We start from the raw sequence: 26,081 nt of genomic DNA on the forward strand, positions 1-26,081 counted from the left end.
GGCAGTAATATATTTAATACACAGTCCACAGGTAATAAAAACAAATGCCAAAATTAGGCTAAAGATTGTTACAAAAATTTTCAACATGAATCTTTCATATGATGGACAACTGTAATATTTTCAGAAATACGTAAGAGAGAAGCAGCTATGGAAATAATATTTCCTCTGATTTACATTAAAACTGCCAGATCTTTTTTAAAAACCACAAAGAAAATCATTTTAAGATTTCTTTAATCTGAATAGGATTAAATTTTGAAATACTCAGAAATGCCTGTTTTTAATTGCATACCCAAGTAGACTCATTGATACAATAATTCTGAAATCTTTCTAGTTCTAAGGCTTACCTATACATTTCAAAATTCACTGCAGCCTATCTCACAAAAGGAAGACTAGCCATTTCTACACCACAAAGAAATTTATTGCCAGAATAGACAGGGACCTTGCAAAAATGAAGAAATAAAAAAAAAAGCACATGAAAAGATCCTTCCTCTTTCTTAATTTTTTTTATTCGTCCATATTAATGGTACAGAATGAGATTCATTACGGTATAATGATACACGCATATAACATTTTAATTATTTTCATCCTGTTATCCCCTTTTCCTCCTCCTCTGCACTTCCCCTAATCCCCTGCTCTACCTCTAGAAGACTATGTTCGTTTCCTGTTTTCCTGTGTTCTAGTCTCCTTTGTTATTTTGTTGCTTACATAAGAGGAAGTATTCAATTTTTAACTTTGACATTGGTTTATTTATAAAGTAACTTTGCAGAATATCTACTACTTGTAATACAAAGGAACTTGTCATCTGAAGCATTTGCCTCTACAGATACTACATAAGAGACATGTTTTATTTATTTTCTGTGGTGCTAGGGATTCAACTTATGGCCTTATACATAGTAGGCAAGTACTCTACCAATGAATTACACTTCCAGCCAGGACATGTTTTGATCTTGGTGAAAAATGAATTATATACATTTATGGCAGATATATATGTACATATGCAAGATATTTGAAGTTTTCTTCCTATATGAAGAAAATATATAAAATCACACCATTTAGTTTTTTAAATTCCTGGTATTTATTTGTGACTTTATAATCTCATTGTTTCCCTTGACTCTGTTTTTGCTGAACATATTACAATTAGAAATTATTTATGAAACCGTGGATAAGGAAGTGGGAAGGAAAAGATGAGTACACAGAACAGTACATAACATAATTATGGGCTTTGCATTACAACAGATTATTGTAATTTCAAACAAGAAAATTCTAGGCATGGTGATGCATGCCTGTAATCTCAGCACTCAGAGGCTGAGGCACGAGGACTGCCAAGAGCTTGAGGCCAATCAGGGATACACAGTGAGTTCAAGGGCAACCTGAACCACATAGTGAAACCCTGTTTCAAAGAACCAAGCCAAACCAAACCAAACCAAAACAACAACAACAAAAAACCCAAACTAAAATATCCATCAATAGACAACATCAGGCATAAAAACTTAAGTTGGTTTTAACAACAGAAAGCATGGTTTAAGCTATTAGATTAAAAAAAAGTTATGTGAAACTGAAATGTGGGAGAAAGTGCTTGTAACTTAGCAGGGAAGTAAAAAGGTATGACATAGTAGGGTTAGAAGGGAACTAGCTTATAAAAAGAGTAAGTCAGATGACAGTAACTCAAAATGGCAGGAATGGAACTGATTATTCAAATATGAATCATTTTGTTGTCTTTGTATTTGAATGATTCTATTCTTTGTTTTGGTACTGGGGATTGAACTGAGGACCTCCTGCTTGTGAGGCAGGCAGTGGAAACACTGAGCTAAATCCCCGGCCCTGAATGATTCTGTTCTTATTTAAATTCCCTGTATGCCTTTTGACTACTTTTCAGCTTTTCATCTGAGGAGTTACCCTTTCAGTGTATTTAACTGGTCAAAAATAGGAAGTTGTGGAGCCTTCCAGGCCGCCGGACAACTGTCCCCAGCTCCAAGAAGCAGAGCTGCCCCCAGCGCTGAGGAACAGAGCTGCCCCCAGAGCTGTGGAAGTGAGCCTTCCTGGCTGCCTTACCACTTCCCCCAGCGCCGAGGAGCAGAGCCGCCCCCAGCCCCAAGGAGGAGCCTTCTGGGCCGCAATACCACTGTCCCCAGAGACCAGGAGGTGAGCCTTCTGGGCCACCGTACAATTGCCCCAATGCTGAGGAGCAGAGCCGCTGTCAGAGCTGAGGTGAGCTGTGCAGGTGCCAGCAGCACCTCCCCCCTTGAAATGAGAAGATACATGAACAAGTCTCAAAACCAGAATTCCAGATCACCTAAAGCAACCCTAAAGGGAAAAGAGATGGAACAATCTGATACTCAAACACCTGGACTCTCTGAACTGGAAACAAAAGAGGATCTGGGAAAAATGAAACCAGAAATAATTTCTCAGATAACAGCAGAGATTGTGCTCTTAGTGCAAGACATGATTAATAAATCTAGAGAGGACACAGATAAAAAAATAGACGAGCTGAGGAACATGATGGAATCCCAACACAGGAAACAAATGGAATCCATAAAACAGAAGCAAACAGATTTCCAGGAGATTGAAAACTCCATTGAAAGTTTACACAGAAGAATGAGCTAATGTGAGGACAGAATCTCATATAGAAGATAAGATTGCAGTTAGTGACCAGGAAAAGAAAATTTTCTATAAAATAGTAAGAGACCACGAGAAATCAATCCAGCAGCTGCTAGACGATGCAAAGAAGTATAACATAAGACTGATCAGATTCAATGAAGAAACAGGACAGAGTACAGATGACATAAAAAATTGTTCACAGAAGTGATGGCAGAAAACTTCCCAAGCAAGGGAAAAGAACTTGACATACAGATAAGTGAGGCATATAGGACTCCAACTAAACAAATAAAAAAAATCTAAACATAGGCATATAATTGTTAAGATTCCAGAAACCCAACAGAACAAAATTTTACAAGCAGTTAGAGAAAAGAAACAAATCACATACAACAGAAAGCCCATCAGCATCACAGCAGACTTCTCAATGCAAACCCTCAAGGCAAGAAGAGCACCGCACCTGGAGTGACATATTTCAAGCCCTAAAGGAAAACAGCCTCCAACCCAGATTGATGTACCATGCAAAATTATCTTTCAAAACTGATGGAGAAATAAGATATTTTCATGACAAAGAGCACCTGAGGAACTTCGTGAATACCAAAGCAGCACTCCAAAAAATTTTAGACAAAATCCTAGGAAAAGACAACAAGGATCACAACCCAAGGAAGCCCAGCAGAATGAATCCATCGGGCACGACAAGAAATTAAATGCAAAGGGGGAGAATCCAACAAAAAGAAAAAGTCATGACAATGATAAGTCAATAAGTATCAGTTACAACCATCGATGTTAATGGTCTCAATTCACCAATCCAAAGAAATAGACTGGCAGAATGGGTGAAGAAGCAAGATCCAACAATATGCTGCATACAAGAAACACACTTAATTCAAAAAGAAATTCATAGACTGAAAGGTAAAGGGTGGAAAACAATACTCCATGTGACAGGAACCCAAAAAAAAGCAGGAGTAGCTATCCTCTTGGCAGATCAAGTGGATTTCAAACCAATACTGATTAACAGAGACAAAGAAGGACACTACATCCTTGTAAAGGGAACCATCCAAGAGGAAGAGATGACAATCATAAACATATATGTACCAAACACTAGTGCACCCAACTATATAAAACAAATACTAACGGACATGAAAAATCAAATAAGCACTAATACAATAGTAGTGGGGGACCTCAATACCCCACTGTCACAAAAAGATAAATCAACTAGACAAAAAATAAGTAATGAAATACTAGAAATCAATTGAACCCTTGAAAAAATGAACTTAACAGGTGTTTACAGAGTGATTCACCCCACAAAATCAGAATACACATTCTTTTCAGCTGCACGCGGTGATTCTCCAAAATAGACCACATACTCACTCATAGAACATGTTTAAGTAAGTGCAAAGGAATTGAAGTTATCCCTTGTATATTATCAGACCATAGTGCGATGAAATTGGAGATCAACAGCAAAAGGAACTGCAAGAACTTCATAAACACATGGAAACTGAACAAGCACACTTACGAAAAACCAATGGGTCACAGAGGAAATTAAAGAAGAAAACAGACAGTTCTTTCAATTAAGTGACAATGACAATACAACATATCAGTAAAAGGAATAAAGATAGGAAATGAAGAAGTCAAATTGTCATTATTTGCAGATGACATAATACTCTATATAGCAGACCCCAAGAACTCCACCAAAAGTCTTGACTTAATAACTAAATTCAGTAAACTAGCTGGATATAAGGTCAACACACAAAAATCAATAGCTTTCCTCTACATGAACAACAGACTCACTGAGACAGAAACAGGGTAAACAATTCCTTTCACAATAGCATCCAAAAAACTGAAATACCTAGGAATCAATCTAACAAAAGAAATCAAAGACCTCATCTCTGAAAACTACAGCACTCTGAAAAGACACTGAAGATGATGATCAGAAAATCGAATGACATCCCTTGCTCCTGGGTAGGAAGAATCAACGTAGTGAAAATGGCCATACTTCCAAAATTATTATATAGATTCAATGCAATCCCAATTGAAATTCCAGCAGCATACTTCATGGACATTGAAAAAACAATCCAAAAATTCATTTGGAAGAAGAGAGCTGGAATAGAAAAAGCAGTTCTAGGCAACAGAGACGTGGCAGGGGGTATCACAACCCCCAACTTGAAACTATACTCCAAAGCTACTGTGATAAAAACACCATGGTACTGGCAAAGAAACAGACCTGAGGACCAGTGGAACAGATTAGAAGATGCTGAAACAACTCCAGACACACTCAGACACCTCATCTTCGACAAAGGAGCCCAACACCCTCGCTGGAAGAAAGATAGCCTCTTTAATAAATGGTGCTGGAAAAATTGGGTTTCAACTTGCCAAAGATTAAAACCAGACTGACAAAGGGCCAGGGATGTAGCTCAATGGTTTCACCGCCTGCTGGGCAAGCACAAGGACCTGAGTTTGATCCCTGGTACCAAAAAAAACCAAAACAAAACAACTAGACCTACATCTCTCACCATGCACTAAACTAAAATTGAAATGGATTACAGATATAAATATTAAAACAGAAACACTGAACCGGCTGGAACAGAGGTTAGGTAGAACTCTTGAAGACATTGATGTAGGAAAAGATTTTATGAACAAAACCTCAGTTGCCCGTGAACTAGCACAAACAATCAACAAGTGGGACATTTTCTTATTAAAAAGCTTCTGCACAGCAAGAGAAACCTCCAGCAGTGTGAAGAGACAACCCACAATGTGGGAAAAAATCTTCACCTGCTCTTCCTCAGACAAAGGTCTACTATCTCGAATCTATAAAGAACTTAAAAAGATCAGACCTCCCAAATTTAAAGACCCAATCCAAAAATGGGCATCTGAAATGAACACACATTTCTCAAAGAAGTAGAAATAGCAAATAAACATAGGAAAAAAATGTTCAACATCACTGGTCACTCGAGAGATGCAAATGAAAACAATGCTGAGATTCCACCTCACTCCAGAAAGAATGGCTTCTATCATGAAATCACTCAATAACAAATGCTGGCGGGGCTGTGAGGAAAAAGGAACCCTGCTCCACTGCTGGTGGGAGTGCAGACTGGTACAACCACTGTGGAAATCAGTATGGAGATACCTCAAAGAACTAGGACTGGAAGTCCCATTTGACCCAGCTATTCTCTGCTGGATATCTTCCCCAAAGAATTAAAAGAATCATACCACAGTGATATATGTGCACCCATGTTCATAGCAGCACAATTTGTAATAGCTAAAACTTGGAAGCAGCCCAATTGCCCATCAACTGGAGACTGGATAAAGAAAATGAGGGGTTTTTTAAAAATATAAAATGGAGTACAACTCAGCCATAAAAAATGAGAAAGTATAGAGACATTTATAGCTAAATGGATGCACAATGAGGCGATACTTTTTTTTTTTTTTTTGGTACCGGCGATCAAACTTGAGTCCTTGCTTGCAAGGCAGGCAGTGGAAACACTGAGCTAAATCCCTAGCCCGAGGTAATACTCTAAGTGACATACATAGAACATACAAGTGCAAATACCAAATAGTTTCTCTGTAATGAGAAAGTGAAAGTGTAAATAAGGCATAAAAGATATAATAGATAATGTGAAATAGGAAGAAAAGAGGGGAAGGGGAAGTGGGAGGGGTAGGGGAAAGGAAAGATTTAATATGAGAAAATGAAAAAATGGAAACAAAGTCTTTGTAAATATTGAGGGATGGAGGGGTTGGAGGGCAGGGGAATGGGGAAAAAATAAGAACCAAGAGAGATTATATAAAGGTCCACATTTCCAATGATGAATGTCATTATATTGTATACCTAAAATTTACCAATAAAATTAATTTAAAAAAATAGGAACTTGTCCTTTTGAATAAAATGTCCCCAACTAAGCATCACTAGAGTATCATTTTCTCTCTTAACCAAACTTCAGAAAAAAACACATCTTAATCAAAAGTTACCTTTTGTTGGTCATTAGGGATCAATCCTTGAGCTTTGCCCATGCTAAGCATGCACTATACCATTGAGATAAACCCACAATCCCAGAAGCTGCAATTTTTTGATTTATTAAATAGATCTGCCTCTCATTCATATACATGATCTCCTATAATTGTACTTGGGAGAAACGTTTCCATCATAGAGTGGCTCTTAAACTGCCTTAAAGGCGTCAGGTTGCCATCTTGGAGAAGGTTTTTGGCTAATTTCTTTGGTATGGTAATTCTTGTGATAATTATGACAATATGACAAAAATTTGGAATGTTTGATCCCTGAGGAAAAAAATGAAAAACCATTAAATAAGACAGTCCTATGACTTGGTTGTATCCTTTTCTTCACTATACAATGTTTACACCAAATAAAAGTGAGGAGTTATCTGTGGATATTATATAATGCTGAACTGTCAGGTGTTCCCTTCCCTCTCTAGGCAGAGGCCCATCTGCTGCCTCTGTATTCCACACCTAATAAATTTATCAGTACTAACTAATAATTCCTTTTCTGTCAAGCAGATCAGATAATCTCTTATGCAAGTACAGCATTTTCTGATTTCTAAAAAAAGTAAAAACTCATTCCTTACCTAAGGACACCTTCCTGTAGCTTCAGGGCCTCCAATAATCCTGAATCTTATATTGTATCTTTTTTGTTTTACCACTCTTTAGGAGTCAGGATTTGGTTTGTGATGTCAGAAGTTCTGGCCACTGCCCAGAGTCATAGCCATTTCTACACCTTTCTAGATGTGTCCTTGTGCAAGTGAATGATCCTTTCCTGTGCCTACATTATCTGTAAGAATGGAAAAGTAGAGTACTTTCTTTCAGCTTTGTGAAGAATAAGTGATAGACAACACCTAGCCAGAATAGTGGTTGCCTCTGGCAGGGATGGGAATGGAGCAATGAAGTCAGAATTAACTAGGAAGAGGCATGAGGGAGCTTCTTGTGATGATGGTAATGGTCTGTATTTGATATGGTTTGGAATAAAATAGATCTACACATTTATTAAAATAGTCACTGTACACTTAAATTTGTGCATTTTATATAAATTTTACTTCACAGAAAAACTGACAAATATTTAACTCTACTTAATGAAATATGTGCTGAAATATTCTGGGCAAACTATGCTGATTTCTGCAGCTTACTTTGAAATGCGTCAAAAAATAATGATGAATGGAGATGGATACCAGATAAAGCAAGTAGAGTAAAATAGTAGGAGCTAGGTGTCAGGTAAATCAGTGATCACTATAAAATTCTTTAAGCTTTGTTGTGTGTTTGAAATTTTTCACAATAAAATGTTGAAAAGAAAGAAATTAACATCTGGTACAGAGCACCAGTCAGTGATATCAATTAATTATTAGCTAAAGAGGGATGAACAAAAGGTCAGATAGCTGGACACACTAAATCAGTCAAGAAAGAAGGAAACTGCTACTTTTCCCATGAACTTTTCATCCCAAATTATGACTTACAGTACTTAATTAAAAAATTTCTTTGGCACCTTTATGATTGCTTTCATTCTTTCTATTACTTTCTTTTTAAAAACCAGAATAACACATGATTCAAATGGTTACAATTAATACAGGTATATAGGGAAAGCAATTATTAGACTAGAGTAGGTAGAAAGAAGATAAAAAGCAAATCAATTTTACTGTATGACAAATCTCCTTCAAATAGTTTTATATTTGAATACTTCTAATGAAGTGCTATTTTTCAAAATCCAACTTCCCACACATTATACAAAAGGATCTGTTAACAAATTCAGTTTTAGTGCTGAAAATGCTTCTTCAATTTGTCATGACTGATGAGGTGATATTAAATATCATATAAATTTATCTTACATAACTCAGACTTAAATCATGAAATATAGGTAGAAGAATACTAACAAGTCACCCAAATATATGTTGAGCTCCACAAGGTCCATTAATTTAGGGCCCGCAACATAGTTAATCCAATACAGCTAAGCAATGAGAGACCACAGGCACAATAGGAAAAGGAAAGGAAAAAGAAGCTGGATGTGGAGTGGCAGGTGCTTCTGAGAATTAACTACAGGAGTCAGAATAATTGTTTGTACCTACTTTCCCAGCCTTTGTAAGATATTAAACACTTTGTAAGATATTAAACACTGGCTTACATAGATATTAAGAAAATCTCAAACATTCTTTATGCATTTTGAATATACTCACAGTTTCTTTTTCAAATAATTAACTTACTTGATTGTCATTTTCATTATCTTTGATAACCAAATACCTCAATAAATTTAATGCAGCCATAATCCTGTTAATTAAAATATATAATTTGTTACTTATAGTTTTATATAATTAACTTCAATTTCAATGCATGAAGGAAGTGAAAAACCTTAGGAATATTTTTATAATTGTTTGACATTAGAAACTTCCTGTCACATCTTTTGGAGTAGTAATAGCTTATTACTCTTGTTTGCATTTAAGTTCATAAAATACAGTGGTGAAAATTACTATTTTTCCCCTTCAAAGAAAACCCATTATCCTTAATATTTGAAAGTATCATCACTTGCTTTCTAGATTTTAAGGTTCCTTTCTTTTTATAAGTGCTTATAAAAACTTCTCAACATTCATTCTAGTATACCAAAAGTGATATTACATGTTCTATCTGGGAAAAAAAGCAACAAACCCAAATACATAAGCATTTTATAAATTATACTCATGAGATTTGTAATTTTTAGTCACAAATGTTATAGTTACAAATCTCTATGGAATTCTGAGTACATGAAGGATACAAATTTAGATTGTTGGTCATTCTTGAAAGATTTTACTTTGTTTCTATATATCAAAGAACTTAAATATGAACATTTTAATATAATTTTATGAATTAACCATAGATCATAAAAACCACAGAAATACTGAATACAATATTTTATTACTTTAAGTAGTCTACTGTTTGAACCTTACTAATAGTCACCTTACCTATCTGAGTTTTGTAGTAAATCTGTTTCAACACCCTCTGGGAGAAACAGTACCAAATCTAAAAGAGAAATCAGCTGTGGTCCTGTAAACCATTTGTTAGGTGTTTTCTGAAAAGCAAAGAAAAATTTGGAAAGGTTTAAATAATAGCATGATAAATAATGCTTTTCTAATACTTTAATACTACAAAAATAAACTATCACACATTAAAATGTTTTTAAACTTTAATTTCCATACTTCCATTCACCTTCCAGACATCTGAAGCAAATCTTGCCAGTTTGAGAACAATGGTGGTTGTTCTCTGTTTTCTATATGGAATTACTAAATATTCACAAACAGATGAAACTTTATAAAGTTTTCATTTATTTTTCAGAAATATATAGCAAAACAAAGTCATATATCAGCTCAAAGAATACAATTTAAATGTATAGTTAAGAAAATTTCACAATTCAGAGTTTTAATAGTAGAAATAAGAATATACCTTAACACTAAAGATAAATCCATATTGCATATTCCACATATAAATTGGTAACTGACACTTTTGCTATGTTCTTACCTTAAATGACATATCAATTTGATTTTTGATATTTTGAATAATAAAGGCCTCCACACCCGAGTGATTACTTGTATTCAACAAGCACCTAGAAAGCAAAATGACAGCACATTAAATTATACTGAACTGCATTACAACTAAATGGTGATAAAAGTTTTATAAATTCACATGAGCCATGTGTTACTTCTAGGAATATAAATCTAAAGTGAAGGCAATTAGGATGATTAACCAGGTACAAAGTCAGATCTTTCAAAAAGAAATTTCTATTAACACAGTTTGACTCTTTCTATGCTCAGTTAGAATTTAATATGTCAAGAATTGAAACCAATATAATAACTTTAATCCTTCCAAAATTATCCTTTAAGTAGATAAGTGCTGGTTAGCTTAACTAGAAAAGGAAATGGGACATATGACTAGGGTTATAGTTTGGATCTTAAATGTCCCCCAAAGGTTCACATGTTGAAAAGCTTGATTCCCAGATGATGGCACTGTTGGGAGGTGATGGACCTGTTGGAGGTGGGGCCTAGTGGAAGGAAGTCAGGTCACTGAAGTGTGCCCTTGCAGAGAATTGTGGAATCCCAATCATTCCTCTCTCCTGCTTTCTGGCCTCCAAGAGGTAAGCAACTCCTCTGCCACCTGCTAGTGGCCATGATGTTCTGCTTCGCCACAGATCCAGAAGCAAAAGTTGAGTATTTTAATTAATTGAATTGAGATATATACTGTTATTCATATTAATGTATGTATATATTATCAAAGATATTTGATAAACTCTTTCTCTACCTGTCACAGAAAACTCACAATATTGCTTCCAACTATGGTAGAATTACATGTACAACTTGCTGAAATACTCTATGCTGGCATTAACTTGGTTTTCAATCAGCCACACACTTAGCAATTAGTCATGCTTGATACATACCTAAATAATGTATATTTGCCTTGTGAATCCAACTTGTTAATATACAACTGAAGCATGGCTAAACCTTTTTTTCTCTAAAATGGAACAAATATTGTTACATAAAATGAATAGAGAGTAAAATTTCTCACTATAACTCATTATTATTTAATCCCCCCAAACTTACATACCAATGTCTCAATGGGGCAAAGTGTCATTACTTTGACTAAGCTCTGGAAATTAAAAAAAAATTAAATTGAGATATAAATGGGTTATATTGACTGCAAACAACTATGTTATCAATAGCGTATACTCAAAATTCAGAGGCATGAGGGCAGGAGATTATAAGGGTGAGAGATTTACAAATAGGTAAATTTATTTTTCCCTGAGGTTTTCATTTTACTAGGACATCTACAGGAAACTACAATCAGTTTTACAAGTAACAAAGTGAAATGTTATAAAGTGATTTTCAAAGTGAATGGTATTTTCAGTTCAGAGTGGCAAGAAAATGAAACCAAATATGCAGAATATAATGCATTCATTAAAAATAAGCTTAATATATTAACAAAAGCCATGTTTTTCTATTTAAATATTAAGAAATTTCTCCACTCACATCTATGGATATACTTGGATATAATAATCAACCAAGAGTACTAGACAAAATAAACCATAGGAGGGAAAAAAATGTATGGTAGTGGCTTTAGTAATGAGTCAGTATATGCCTCAGAGGAAGTCCTGAGAACACGAGTTAAGATAAAAATAAAGGAGCTTACTTTTCCAAGATCCCTACAAAAACAAAGCATTAAGAAAATTATGTTTGTCACTAGATGCAATGTCATCAACTATGGTGGCTAGTAAACTTAACTACGGTAATTAAGTTTAAATTAAATTTAAAATTCAGTTCCACATTTCAAGTATTATACTCAATAAGAGTACTGGCTTTCTTACTGTATAGATAAAAGAACACTTCTATCATCACAAAAAGTTCTATTTGATGACATGACACTAGAGTTTTTAGAAGCAGAAAAGTAGGAGTTGTGACCTTACCTAAAGTTCGGAATAGGCAGGGGCCTATTTTCAAGATTAGACACATATTTTATTTACCTGAGGTACAGTAAGGAAACTCTTGATTTCTAAGTACTGGTAAAGTAGACTGTTATCTTCTATTCTTAATAAACCATTCTTCAGTAGTTCCTACAGATTAAAATATATACAGATAGGTAGGGCCGGGGATTTAGCTCAGTGGTTCTGCCACCTGCCTCACAAGCAGAAGGACCCAAGTTCGATCCCCCATACCAAAAAACAAAACAAAACAAAACAAACAAAAAACAGGTAGAAGGTAAAGTCAACAGCCATATCTGTCGACATGCTTATGTATTTAAATTATAACGGGAGCCCCATGGTGGTGCATGCTTGTAATCCCAAGTCTCAAGTGGCTGAGGCATGCAGGTTGCTGTGAGTTCGAGGCCAGCCTGGACCATACAGTGAGTTCAAGGCTAGCCTGAATTACATGGTGAGACCCTGGTCTCAACCCTGAAAGAGAAAAAATAAATAAATAAATAAATTATAACAGGAGAAAACAAATCTTACCAATCCTTTGGACAAAACAGACTCTTCTGTTCTGGAAGAGAATGTTAAAATTTATCAATGAGTTTATAAATTTAGAATGATTTTTTTAAAAAAATAAATAAATAAAAACTGAAATTTAAAGACTTAAAATACATTAACACTAAGGAGAAATTCTACTGAAGAACTAAATCAAAATTCTTAATCCATTTGATCTATCTTGATTTTTTAAAATTTAATTTTATTGGTACATTTTAGGTATAAATGACATTCATCACTGTAAATTGGTACCTTTACATAATCTCTCTTGGTTCTTATTTTTTCCTCCAATCTATCTTGATTTTGATCCACATCTGACCAAATTAGCCTGCCCAGAGATTATTTCTATATTTCAAATCAATACATCTTCAATAGGAAGTGCTAAGAAATAAATAATATCTCATATAATTTTATATATTACAGTTGACTATGTTTTGGGCTTAATAACAAAATATGTGCAAATTTCAAAAGTACTAGATTCAAAACAATACATACTTTCACTGTATGAATTACAGAAACTATATGAAATGAATATAAAATCATTAAAACATATAATGCAACAAATCTAAAAAGTTAATAACTACTTGTGCCAGGAGACCCTTGGAAATTTCTGCTTAATAGGCTGAGGTTTTGGACATTTGCCATGTTACAAATCTTCCTTTACCTGGGAAGAGATGGGATTGATAAACTGACACTAATGTTCCTAGAGAATAGTATTCCAACGTCCTGATTAATCTCAAGAGATAATTTAAACATGCTATAGGCCAAGAAAACAAAGAGATAGAGCTGTATAGAATTCTTAAATCTATCTGAAGAAATTATGCATGCCTGTTACCTTGTCATTTCTTTTTTTCTCATTTTAAGAGAAAGCCTTATTTCTTACCCCCTCAGATGAGAAAATCTACAATTGAATGACAGCACTGCTAATTATCTAAGTTATAAAATGTGAGATCAAATTGCTTCCTTCCTTATGATGCAGTTCACAGACTATGTCCGTGCAGTAAAAACATGGATGAACTTCCTCCTTAGATGGAAGAAGTTACAATGAGGTAGAGGTATTTCAATTTACTATCTTTTGAAATAAGGTTAACCTGAGAAATGGATATGTAGAAAATGCTGAAGGAAAAAAAATATTTAACTGTTTTATAAAATAATCAGTTAATTAAGGCCTAGCAAAGAGAAGGCAGTCCCCCTGATCAACAAGGACAATTTTAGCACTATTATTTAATCCCTACATACGATGTAAATGATCTTACCTTTGCAAAAAGACTTCAGTATGCCCCATATTAAACTGCAAAATGTATGAAGGGCTAAAATAGAAAGAAAAAAAAGGATAAATATGTGTGTATACACACATGCATATAAGCATTCATTCATTCATTCATTCATTTACTGAACCCAAGGCCTTCACCCTGAGCTATATCCTCAATCCCTTTTACTTCTTATTTTGAGACCAGGTCTTGATAAGTCGCTTAGTTGCTCACTCTTGGGTTGAATTTATGAACCTCCTGACTAAGCCTTCCAGAGTGCTGGGATTTCAAGCAAGCACCACCACAAAGAGCTCACACGGTTTTTTGAAATTTTATACACATACATAATGTTGTGGGTTGAGTTATATCTTCCCCCAAAAAGATATGTTGCAGATGACATGATACTCTACATAGAAGACCCAAAAAACTCCACCGAAAGACTTTTAGATTTGATAACCAAACTCAGTGGTGTAGCTGGATACAAAGTCAACACTCAAAAGTCAATAGGCCTCCTGAACACAAATAATAGACTCATGGAGAGAAAAATTATAGAAACAATCCCTTTCACAATAGCATCCAAAAAAATGAAATACCTAGGAATCAATCTAACATAGGAAGTAAAAGACCTCTACATTGAAAACTACAGTACTCTGAAAAAGGAGATTGAAGATATTAGAAAATGGTAAGATATCCCTTGTTCTTAGATAGGAAGAACCAATATAGTGAAAATGGCCATACTTCCAAAATTGTTACACAGATTCAATGCAATCCCAATCAAAATCCCAACAAAATATCTCACAGAATTAGAAAAAGCAATCCTAAAATTCATTTGGACCCAGAAGAAACCTAGAATAACAAAGACAATTCTGGGCAACAAAGGCAAAGCAGGGGGTATCACAATCCCTGACTTTAAATTATGCTACAAAGCTACCATGATAAAATCAGTATGGTACTGGTAAAAGAACAGACCTGAGGATCAGTGGAACAGACTAGAGGATGCAGAAACAACTCCAGAAATACTCAACCACTTTATCTTTGACAAAGTAGCCAAGTACTTTCACTGGAAAAAAGATAGCCTCTTTAATAAATGGTGCTGGAGAAACTATTATGCTGAAGATTGAAACTAGACCCATATCTTTCACCACACACTAACCTAAAATTGAAATGGATCAAAAGATCTAAATACTGAAACAGAAATACTAAATCTGCTGGAAGAGAGAATAGGTAGAATGCTTAAGGACATAAGAGTAGGCAAAGACTTCATGAACAAAAGCCAGACTGCACAGGAAATACTACAAAGAATCAACAATTGGGATCTCATCTCATTAAGAAGCTTTTTCATGGCAAGAGAAACCACCAACAAAGTGAAGAGACAACCTACAGAGTGGGAAAACATTTTTACCAGGTATTCAGATAAAGGACCTATTATATAGAATGTATACAGAACTTTAAAAAATCAGACCCCCCAAATTTAAAGATCCAATGCAAAAATGGGCATCCGAAATAAAAAGACACTTCTCAGATGAAGAATTAGAAACAGTAAATAATACATGAAAAAATGTTCAACATTTTTGATCATTCGAGAAATGTAAATTAAAACAACACTGAGATTCCATCTCACTCCAGAAAGAATGGCTGCTATCAAGAAATCAACCAATAACAAATGCTGGAGGGCCTGTGGGGAAAAAGGAACCCTTCCTTTTCCACTGCTGGTGGGAGTGCAGACTGGTCCAACCACTGTGGAAATCAGTGTGGAGATTTCTCAAGAAACTAAAACTAGAGGTTCCATTTGACCCAGCTATACCTCTTCTTGGTATCTCCTCCAAATAATTAAAAGCATCATACCACAGCAATTTATGCACATCAATGTTTACAGCAGCAGTCTGTAATAGCTAAATCTTGCAAACAGCCCAAATGGCCATCAACAGACAAGTGGATAAAGAAGACATGGTTTTTTTATACAGTGGAGTACTACTCTGCCATAAAGAAGGATGAGCTTCAGACATTTATAGCTAAATGTATGGACCTGGAGACCATACTCTTAAGTGAAATAAATCAGACACACATGTTTAAATACCACATTGTTTCTCTCATGTGAGAAACCAAAAGTGGAAATAAGGACTGAAGTGTATAATGGATGCTGGGAAATGGAAAGAAAGTGTTCAAATGGGAAAGGGAACAAGGGAGGAGGGAGGGAAAAAGGAAGGGACAAGAAAAAAAGTGAAAATAGAAGGAAAAAATGGAAACAAAGTTTCTGTACATATAAGGGGGGGAATGGGACCAATTAAAATGTATTAAAAAGTAAAAAAAAAAATTTTAATTTAAAAAAAAGATTGCTAGCAAACCACTAGAAGCTAAGAGATAGCCATGAAAGAGAGTCTTTGTCACAGCATTGTAGGGAATCAGCCTTCTAAAACACCTAGGCTCCAGATCTATAAGACAATAACATTCCTTATTTTAACCATCTACTTTGTAGTACTTTGTTACAGGAACCTTAGGAAATTCATACTGTGTATGTAAATTATTCTGGGGATAGAGTTATTTTTGTGTATGAGTACAGGCTCTGGGCCCATCAACGGATGAATGAATTTTAAAAAAGCATTATTTATACACAATGGAATCTAGTAATGCTCTGCCATAAAGAAGGATAAACTTGAGACATCTGTAGGAAAATGGATGCACCTTGTGACCATAATACAAAGTGAAATAAATCAGACACACAAGATTAAATATCACATGGTTCCTCTTATATGAGAAGTCCAAACTATAAATAAAGAGCAAAAGAAAGAAAGATAATAGGAAGTAGGGAGATCTTTTTCAAATGGGAAGGGGAACAAGAGATGGAAGAATGGAGAGAGGGGAAGGAAAGGGGATGAAAGAAACAGAATTGAAAGGCTTCACTGAGAAACTGACATTTAAGGATAAAGATAGTTCTCAGCATACACAAATGCCCCATAGAAGGAAAGTTCACAATGAATTTGAGTAAGCTATGGAAGTAGAGTAAACAAGAGGAAAGGTGGCAGGAGATGAATAAGGACAATAAAACAGGGACCAGATCATGCAGAAGCTTGTCTCAGGAGTCATGTGTAGGCAACGAGGAAGTGTTTTTAATCAATGACTTCACTTAAAGCTTCACTTTTTAGTGTTGAGAATGGACTGGATTAAATATGAGTGAGAGTGGATATACAAATATGTACTCAGGATACAGAAGTAATTCAGTGAAGAGATGAAGGTAACTGAATACCTAGACAGTTCTCCTGCTTATTAGTATTGTACATGCTGGCCCCAAAAGTTTCAAAATGAAGAACAGTTTAATATTTCTTTTTTTGGTACTAAGTATTGAACCCAGGTTCTTCACACTGAACTCTACCCCTAGCCCTTCTTTTTTGTTTTATTTTGACAGGGTCTTATTAAGTTGCTCAGGCTAGGCTTGAAGTTGAGATCTTCCTGCCTCAGCCTCCCAGCATGCTGGAATTACAGGGATACACAATCATAGCCTGGTCACTTCCACTATTCCCTAACATATATTTTAACAGCTACCTTTTCATTACTTGACTACTACTGGCTTTAACAGATTATAACCAGTATCATTTAGAATAAAAATAGCTTCTACTTATACTTTATTTTAAACATATTAATATGTTAATATGTATATATCGGAGATTAGGTAAATGAAAGTGTGACACTTCTTTTAGAATTCATGAATAGGGCACTGGGGATTTAGCCCAGTGGTTCTGTCACCTGCCTCGCAAGCACAAGGTCCAGAGTTCGATTCCTGGTACCAAAAAAAGCTTCTGCTAGAATTCATGAATAAACCAAACACTAACTCTTACCTTAAAACCACTGGCAGTTGATCAATTTGGATGCCCTGAACAAATACTAGATATGCCAGAGAGGCCACAGAGTCTGCTAATTGTTTGTCTTCTTCTTCCTCAAATTCAAGGTAATTCCATATCCTCTTTTTCCTTCCATGATTAAAAATAATTTTTGGAAAAGGGTATCCAATTGCTGATAAAAAACCCTGTGAAACAAGTTTAAAAAAAAAAAAAAAAGGAAGTTATAGCAGAATGACTCTAAGGTGCCCCCTCAGCCCATATCCACACCCCACTAATCCCTCCCCTTGAGTGTGGGTGGGATCTGTGAGACTGGCTTTTAACCCATAAAACATGGATGTCACTTCCATGATTATATTACATGGTCAGAAGTGAAAAGATTTTTACTGATGTAATTAAGGTCCCTAATCAATTGATTTTGCAGGAAGTCTTTAGAGAAGGTCTAGGCTTTCCCTAAAAGTCAGAAACTCCCTTGCTGGCTTTAAAGAACTAAGTCACAGTATTATAAGAGGACCTGTGGAGAAGGCTATTGTGGCAAGGGGATGATAGGTAACCTCCAGAAGCTGAAAGTGGTCCTCAGCCAGAGGCCAGCAAGAAAATAGGGACCTCAGTCCTACAGCTTCAAGGAGGCAAATTATGCCAACAGCCTGAGGGAACTAAGAAGAAGATCTTTCCCAGTTAGGGTTCTGATAAGAATGCCTGAGAAGACCCTTGAGCAGAGGAGCTAACCTGTGGCTGGACTTCTGTGCCACAGAAACTGTGATAACAAAGGGTGTTGTTGTAAACTGCTAAATTTGGGGGAATTTGTTACACAGCAGTAGAAAACTAATACAGAAGCCAATGCAAAATTATATTTTACATAAGCACTTATATGGTTTCTAAATTAATTGAGAATCATAATTAAAGACACACACACAAATGAGTTTTACTGACAATCAAATGACCAGACTGATGGATGGAGGGCTTTGAATTGAACGGAAAATCATTTCACATTTAAAAATAAAATGCTTCAGACACAGAGACAGAAAGAGTGGTGGTTGCCAAGTGGTAAGAAGAGAGAAAGAGAAGTTAGTGTTTAATAGGAACAGAGTTTTAGGTGGAAGATTAAAATGTTCTTGAGATAGATAATGGTGACTGTTGCATAACAATGTGAATATACTTAATGCGCTGTACTGTATGTTTAAAATGGTTTGGTAAACTTATGTATATTTTACAAATTTTTTTACAAAGTGCTTCAGGGATATTGAGAGTAATATAAAAATTTGAGCTATATCATGAAATGAGAGTAAACTAGCTTCTCAGATGAAGACTAGTCTAGGAACAGTGTCGAACTGACCACTGCCTGCCTCAGTACAAAGGGGGCTTAAGGAATACTGCTCAATGGCACAGGGCCTGAGCACCTGAGGACCTACAGGCTGCTTGCCCTTTAAAAAAAAAGTTACAATAACAGATATAAAACTATCTTATTACTTATATATATTAACTATTATGTATTTTATATGCAGCCCAAGACAATTCTTCATCCAGTGCCACCCAGGCAAGCCAAAACACCTGTGTGACACCTCAAGTCATGTGGGTTCTTAAGTCCTTAGATAAAGAAGGATCCTTGGGCCAAGGATTTAGCTCAGTGGTTCTGCTGCACAAGGTCCAGAGTTCGATTCCCAGTACCCAGAAAAAAAAAAAAAAAAAAATCCTTGCATGAGTAGATAGGACCATAGCATTAAAGCTTTATCTCAGGAAACAGAGTGAGTTCTATGCTTTTATACTATTTCTAATTCAGTATATTAGAAAGCACCTGACTTTCAGAATCTACTGGAATTAAAACAATGTGGGGGTGCTCAGAATCTCACTGCATTGTCCAGGCTAGCCCTGAATTTGTGATCTTCCTGCTTCAACCTCTTAAGTAGCTGGGATTTTCAGTATGTTCCACTACACCTGGCTCACAAGAAATGATTTTGAGTTCTGGCTCTACCACTTACTAGTTGGGTGAATTACTTAATCTCGCTAAACCTCAGTTTCCTTACATAGGAAATAACACCATACCTATATAAAATATTTATTGAGCAGCTCCAAAAAGTTTTAAGGTCATAACAAACTACCATATAGAAGTTAAAAGGAAATGAATGACAGCAATAACTAAAGCAGAATGAATACTGACCTATATATTCACTCTTATTCAGTTAACACTTTAGTGGTAGGTACTGGGCCTGACATTGCAGAGAATTATGAAGCCAAATAATCTTTCCCAGCCTTTAGGGAGCTGAAATCTGCTGATTTCAGATGGTCCCATTAGTCATTTCAGGACACAAAAAGGAACCATGGAAAATCATCTTCAGTGATAAGAAACTCCTATTCAGCTACCATCTGCTAAATATATACTGTTATACTGATTTTTAAAGCCATACATTCTTGTAATAGCTACAAGACAAAAAGTGTATTGCATTCAGATTCTAAATGTCCCCTTAGCCATGAAGCTCCATTTCTTCATTCAGTGCTACATGTGTTTTGTTTTTGTTTTTTCCCAGAGGAAGTTACCCCTTTAAAAAAATTATTGTACATAACTAGATTCTACAGTGCTGCTCCGGATGAGATCAAACCTATGCCCAAATCAGGGCTCTACTTGTAATGCTCCTTTTGGGATTAAGACCTCACCCACCCTTAGTGAATTCATATGATGCTTGCTCTGCCTCACTACATTAATTAAACCTATCTCATGTCTGGTAGGAGAAGCTGTATATTCTCTCCTATCTTTAACACTGCCAAGAAGGCAGCTGTGGTAGATGGCATCATGAGTAGCAGTTAGTATTATCTCAGATCTTTCTGGACTTTTAGCAAAAGTACATTTTCCTTTTAGGCAGATGCCATACTGACCTTTTCTCTGTTTTATGCTGACTTTCCACATTCACTGAAGATTTTGCCACCAGCTCATCATCTTTTTCTCTACCCATTTTTGCTATGATCCTAGGGAAAGATGAATGTTCCTATAGATAACTCCTATAACAGGACAGCCTCATAGTTCTTGATTTCTAAATTCTGGTGACCTTAACTTCTAATAAATTTTAGCACTAAATCCTTTGTGAATCTTGGCTAACACTTGGAGCTTTTGCATATTAAACATCTTAAACACTTAATGTCTGATCACAACTTCTTATCCTATCTCTACCAATCCGCCTCCTACCTCTGCCTTCTCTAGTCTTGCAACCTCTTCATTTTAACATACATATCCATCCTCTCCTCTTTTCCTATGTAATCTGGACTATGCATTATTGATCATTGGAACCTTCTGCACCCTGTATCTCCTTTAGCTATATCTACCCTGTAAAATGTCAGACAAACTATCTTCTCTTCTTCTACACCCAGCAAGGTGAGTACTACTGGAAAAACCAGACAAAAACACTATTATCTCTATAGCTGTGGTCTCTAACCACAGTCAAATGTTCAATACTACTAACACTTTCACAGTCTTCTACCATCTCCTTCCTCTCCCCTCAAGATTCTAAACCTTTCCCAGCTTCCTGAAGTCTTTTACTTAATCCTCACTCCTATCTCTTCATTCTATGTGTGTGTGGTACTGGGTTTGAACCCAGGATGCTCTGCCACTGAGATACATCTCCAGCCCAATAAATTTTTAAATTTTAAGATAGGGTCTCACTAAGTCGTCTATGTGGGACTTGAAACTTGGCAGTCCTCCTGCCCCAGTCTTCCACAGTGCTGGGATTACAGGGTGAAACACTACATTCGGCTTCTCCTCTTATTCCTTGATCCTATGCCCAAATGTCTGCTCTTAGACCACATTACAGTATTTCAGTAATCCCATAAATACTTCACTTCTCTCCTCTAATAGTTTATACCCCATTAACCTATAAACATGCTCAAGCCTCCTCACCTCTCTCATTATGTTCCCCTCTTTGGCCCATGTTTTCTAGTCTCCTTTCTTACTCATTCAAATTTTTATTTTGTTTTGCTTTTGTTTTTTGAGACAAGATCTCACTATGTACTCCAGACTGGCCTTGAGCTCGATAATGTAGCTCTGGATGGCCTCAAACTCCCAATATTCCTCCCTCGGTCTCCCAAGTACTGGGATTTCATCCAAACTCTTTTAAATAGCATATACAAAACAGGCATGGTAGCACACACTGTAATCCTAGCTACTCAGGAGGCTGGGACAAGAGATCACAAGTGTGAGGGCAGCCTGGACAACTTAGTGAAGACCCTGTCTCAAAGGACTTGGGATGTAACTTAGTGGTAGAGTTTGTCTAGCATGTGCAAGGTCCTACGTTCATTCCCTAGTGCCAGGGTTTGTGGGGAATACACTATTCATCTCCCTTTTCTTTTTTATATCATTCTTTCATTCAAGCCAATCTCCAACACTGCACTCAACTCAAACTATTCTTGCTAAGATTATCAATGCTATCTTCCTAAATCCAGTGAGAACTTTCAACTCTTACCTCACGGGCTTTTTATGCTACATTTAACAATACTGACCACTTCTTTCTTCTTAAAACTCTACTACTACAATTTCTGTGCTATTTTTGCCAGTTCTTTGACTCTTTTTCTTGATCTCTTTGGGGGGTCCTCTTAGTGCTGACAGTTTCTAGAGTTCATTCCTAAGTCCTTTTCTTATACTGATCTACCTCTTTTGGTGATTTCATCTTCTCTTATTAAAACATTTCTCCTTAGGGGCCGAGGATTTAGCTCAGCAGTTTCGCTGCCTGCTGCGCAAGTGCAAGGACCCGAGTTCAATCCCTGGTACCAAAAAATAAAATTAAATTAAATTAAAAAAAAAAACATTTCTCCTTAAAAACCTGTTCCTTTGCGATATTAGATATATAGATGGTCCCCAACTTACAATGGTTCAATCTCCAAATTTTACCTTATTGTGTGAAATTTTGAAGGTGTTAATAGTATTTTTCTTTAGATAATGAAATTATTGCTTTTATTTTCCATATTTTTACCTCTGTTGCACAAAAACCACATATTGCTTTATTAATAAGTTATCAGTTTACATGCCTACATAAAAGTACACGAGTATTTGAGAAATAACAGGGTAACATTTAAGGCTATAGCAGATTTTATGGAAGATTAAATTTAGCTGTACTTACTATTATTTCTGATGCAAAACACCTTAAGGGATCATTTCCTGCTTCTTCAGATTGTTCGAGGAATTGTGCTGTCAGCAAAGGGTATTTCAAGCTTTTAAAACAACTAAGACATAAGAAATAGGTAACTATGAAACCAACATTTCCCAAGTATAAAATGCCTACTCTTCATATATAACTTTACACTAAAAAAATAAAATAAGTACTACTGATCTGAATGTTTATCCCCTCCTAAACTTCATGTTGCCACTGTAATAGTAATAATAGGCAGGACTTTTGATAGGAGATTAGGCCAAGCAGGCTTCCAGCTTCATGGGAGGAATTAATGTTGTTATAAAAGGGTAAATTTGCCCTTCTTTTTCTTTCTACCATTCCACATTCTGCCATGTGATGACACAGAAAGGCCTTTACCACATGTTGGCACCTTCATCTTGGATTTCTCATTCTCTACAACTGTGAGCCAATACATTTCCATTCATTATAAATTACTCATTCTCAGGTATTCTATTACAACAGCACAAACGGACTAAGGTAAGCACCAGTAATTCAATGCCTATAAAACTAAAGATGTAAATGTCCTAACCTGACAAACTAGAAAGGTAACAATAGCTTTAGTCTCCAAAATTAAATATAAAAGTTTTTAGTCTATATAATTCAATAATCTAGTCCAGCACTATCCAACAGATATATAATGCAAGCTCCATTTATTAGATTTCTTAGTTGTCATGAAAAACAGGAGAAATTATTCTTCATAATTTATCTTAACCCAATATAGCTGAACTATTTAAACATGTTATCAATATAAAAACTGATATATTTTACTATTGTTTTAAATCAAGTCTTTGAATCTAAAGGGTATTTTATACTTAAAGCACATCTTAATTTGGATGGTCCATATGTCAAGTGCTTGATAGTTATAGTGAACAGTGTATGTTTAGTCCATAGAATCTCTGCAATGAATGCTATTGAATGAGTACTCTGCCTGGTAATCCTTCTGCTGCTTTCAAAAGGACAGTAAAAACACAATTTCCCCACAGAGTAGATTCCTTGAATCACATGTATCTATTTCCCCCACTTCCATTATTCACTTCCTATGGCAAATAAAAGCAATATATAAAAGAATATCAAGTAAATGAATAGATTTAGTTTTCTAATTTTTAAAAAATATCAATGCCTCATTAAATGCCTATGCTGATTCAGCCGAACCCCATACTGTTCTAAAATTCAAAGTTTGAAACTAATTTGCACAATTGATAACAAACAAAATAACTGACCTACCAATTACTTAAGTCCACTGTAAGATGTTCTTTAAAATATACTTACAATTTCAATAATTCATCCTTTAATTTTTTGTTTTCATTTTCCTTGTTTTCTTTATCATCAATGACTTCTTCCACAAAAGGTTTACTGAACTCTATTAAGGCCTTGCAACACTGATAAAGGCCATAGTCATCTGTTTGTATGTGTTCTTTTGAGTAAGGAACAGGAAGAAGAGACAGTTGACTCCAAAGGGTAGATAATGCTAATCCAACTGAATATGCCTTGTTGTTAGGAAGTTTCTGAATCACTAAAACACAGACCAAATTGTTACTTGAGGTAGCTTCGTCAAGTTTGCTAAATGTAGGACAAAAAGTTCAGTCCGTAGCATTATATGAAAAATATTTCCCTAACATTTTAACACCTGAGGGGGATGACATAGCTTAATTGAGATTGTTTTTCTCCTTCTTAGCGGTGTAGAAATTGATGAACCATCTTACAATAGAAGCTATGAAATCTTGTTTATGTGTTTTTATAACTGGTTCATACTTAAAGCACAAACACATTCTTTTCATATGTTTTGGTTATAAGGACAAAATATAAGTGGTAAACTATAAGGCATTGTACAAATGGGTGGCAGTATTACTGGGGGTTTTTAAAGAAGATTTTGAATATTTCAAGTAGCATAAAGCTTGTTAGCATTCATATTTAAAACAAATTCACTCTAATTTCTAATTCTGAGTCCCTCTATCAGACTCTGAGATATGCATATTTCCTTAAATGAAAACTAAAAGCTAGCCTCTGCCCATGGATAAATATTATCCATCTTTATTGCCAAGATCTATTACTTACCCATATTATTACTATACTCCACCACTGTGCCATATACCTCCTAGTTTCATTCATCAAATGTACCTTCACTATTCTTAATCCCAATCTCCCAATCCAGAGGCTGGGCAGTACCCTGCTTGATACTCTTCTTAACCAACATACACGATTACCACAATGCTATCAGACTGAATATGGCACACACCACAAAGGTAAAATTTTAAATATGTTTAGAGAGAAGATTTTAAATATAAACTGCAGACAAGAAGGTTAACCAGAAAGCTATATAGGTTGCAACATAGCACATGAAAAACAGTGTAACATTCAACAAAATATTCACTGGGTAACCATTCTGCCAGGCACACTGTACAAGATTCAAATTGGCACTGTTATTACTAGTGTAAGTACAACTCAATAATTTGTCATAAACTTTACTTTGGCTTTCTGCTGACATTTTGGAGTAAACATTAAGACATGTACATGAGTAAAACAAGAAGTACTTTGATATAAAAATGCTCATTACCTGTTTGTAATGGCTGAAGTAAAAGTAGAATAATTTGGGATATCTGCTTTCCAGAGGGCTCTTCAATCAGTTCGAGCAAACCCAACAATAATTCCTTTGGATTACATAACTATAAAAATATTAACAATTGAACCTGTTTAATACAAGTTTTATTTAAAGCCATATGATTACTATTTTTAAGAAAATATGCTGAGAAAATAGTTCTTTTTAACAGTAAAATGCCTCAAACAATTGTTAAAAAGAAAAGTTAGAGTACAGGAAGGGAGAAGCTGATCACCAAAGCTCAAGTTTCCTTTGAGTTTCACCTATGTACTTTATAGGCTGCGTTAGACACCCAGAGATTCCAGCAGGTGGGCCCTTCCTATCCCATGTTGCCAGGGTATTTAGTTTAGCCCAGAGTCTTCTCCGTACCCTGTGAACTTTACATGCTTTCTGATTGGCCATATTTTATTACTTCATTTGCTTTTTTTTTTGGTACCAGGGATCGACCTCAGGACCTTGCCCTTGCACTTGCTTTGTTTTGCTGTTTTTCAGGTGCTGAAGATTGAACCCAGAGCTTCATTCATGCTAAGGAAGCACCTCTACCACTGAGCTACCTCCCCAGCCTATTTGCCCTCTTCTTAAATTTATTTTTTGTTTGTTTTGAGACAGGGTCTCACTATGTAGTTCAGGCTGGCCTTGAACTCATGGCACTCTTGCTTCCGGTTCCTAAGTGCTGGGATTACA

The 26,081-nt window shown here is 35.6% G+C and overlaps 1 protein-coding gene across 9 annotated transcripts in view; it reads right to left on the minus strand.

Annotated features, from left to right (window-relative positions):
• The window catches only part of Glmn (glomulin, FKBP associated protein), a 43,135-nt gene that overhangs the window by 7,834 nt on the left and 9,220 nt on the right, over window positions 1–26,081 (minus strand). For 7 of the 9 annotated variants that reach the window (XR_015451980.1, XM_021255376.2, XM_087213122.1 and 4 more), the window contains 12 exons: window positions 25,356–25,464; window positions 24,071–24,314; window positions 22,751–22,853; window positions 17,649–17,836; window positions 13,822–13,875; window positions 12,551–12,581; window positions 12,065–12,154; window positions 11,152–11,193; window positions 10,985–11,058; window positions 10,072–10,156; window positions 9,519–9,625; window positions 8,787–8,850 (listed from right to left, as the gene is read on the minus strand). Coding sequence is in view for 6 of the 9 variants with exons in the window: in XM_021255376.2 (XP_021111035.1) it covers window positions 8,787–8,850; window positions 9,519–9,625; window positions 10,072–10,156; window positions 10,985–11,058; window positions 11,152–11,193; window positions 12,065–12,154; window positions 12,551–12,581; window positions 13,822–13,875; window positions 17,649–17,836; window positions 22,751–22,853; window positions 24,071–24,314; window positions 25,356–25,464 (1,191 nt within the window). In the remaining 3 variants the exon portion in view is untranslated. Of the gene's footprint in view, window positions 1–7,166; window positions 7,370–8,786; window positions 8,851–9,518; window positions 9,626–10,071; window positions 10,157–10,984; window positions 11,059–11,151; window positions 11,194–12,064; window positions 12,155–12,550; window positions 12,582–13,821; window positions 13,876–17,648; window positions 17,837–22,750; window positions 22,854–24,070; window positions 24,315–25,355; window positions 25,465–26,081 lie in introns of all 9 variants that reach the window. The other 2 variants (XR_015451981.1, XR_002393610.2) reach the window with 1 other exon arrangement.

This window comes from Heterocephalus glaber, unplaced genomic scaffold (genome assembly GCF_053883595.1).
Source record: "Heterocephalus glaber isolate CG9 unplaced genomic scaffold, H.glaber_assembly_v1.0 deba00001442, whole genome shotgun sequence".
Classification (NCBI taxonomy): Eukaryota; Metazoa; Chordata; class Mammalia; order Rodentia; family Bathyergidae; genus Heterocephalus; species Heterocephalus glaber.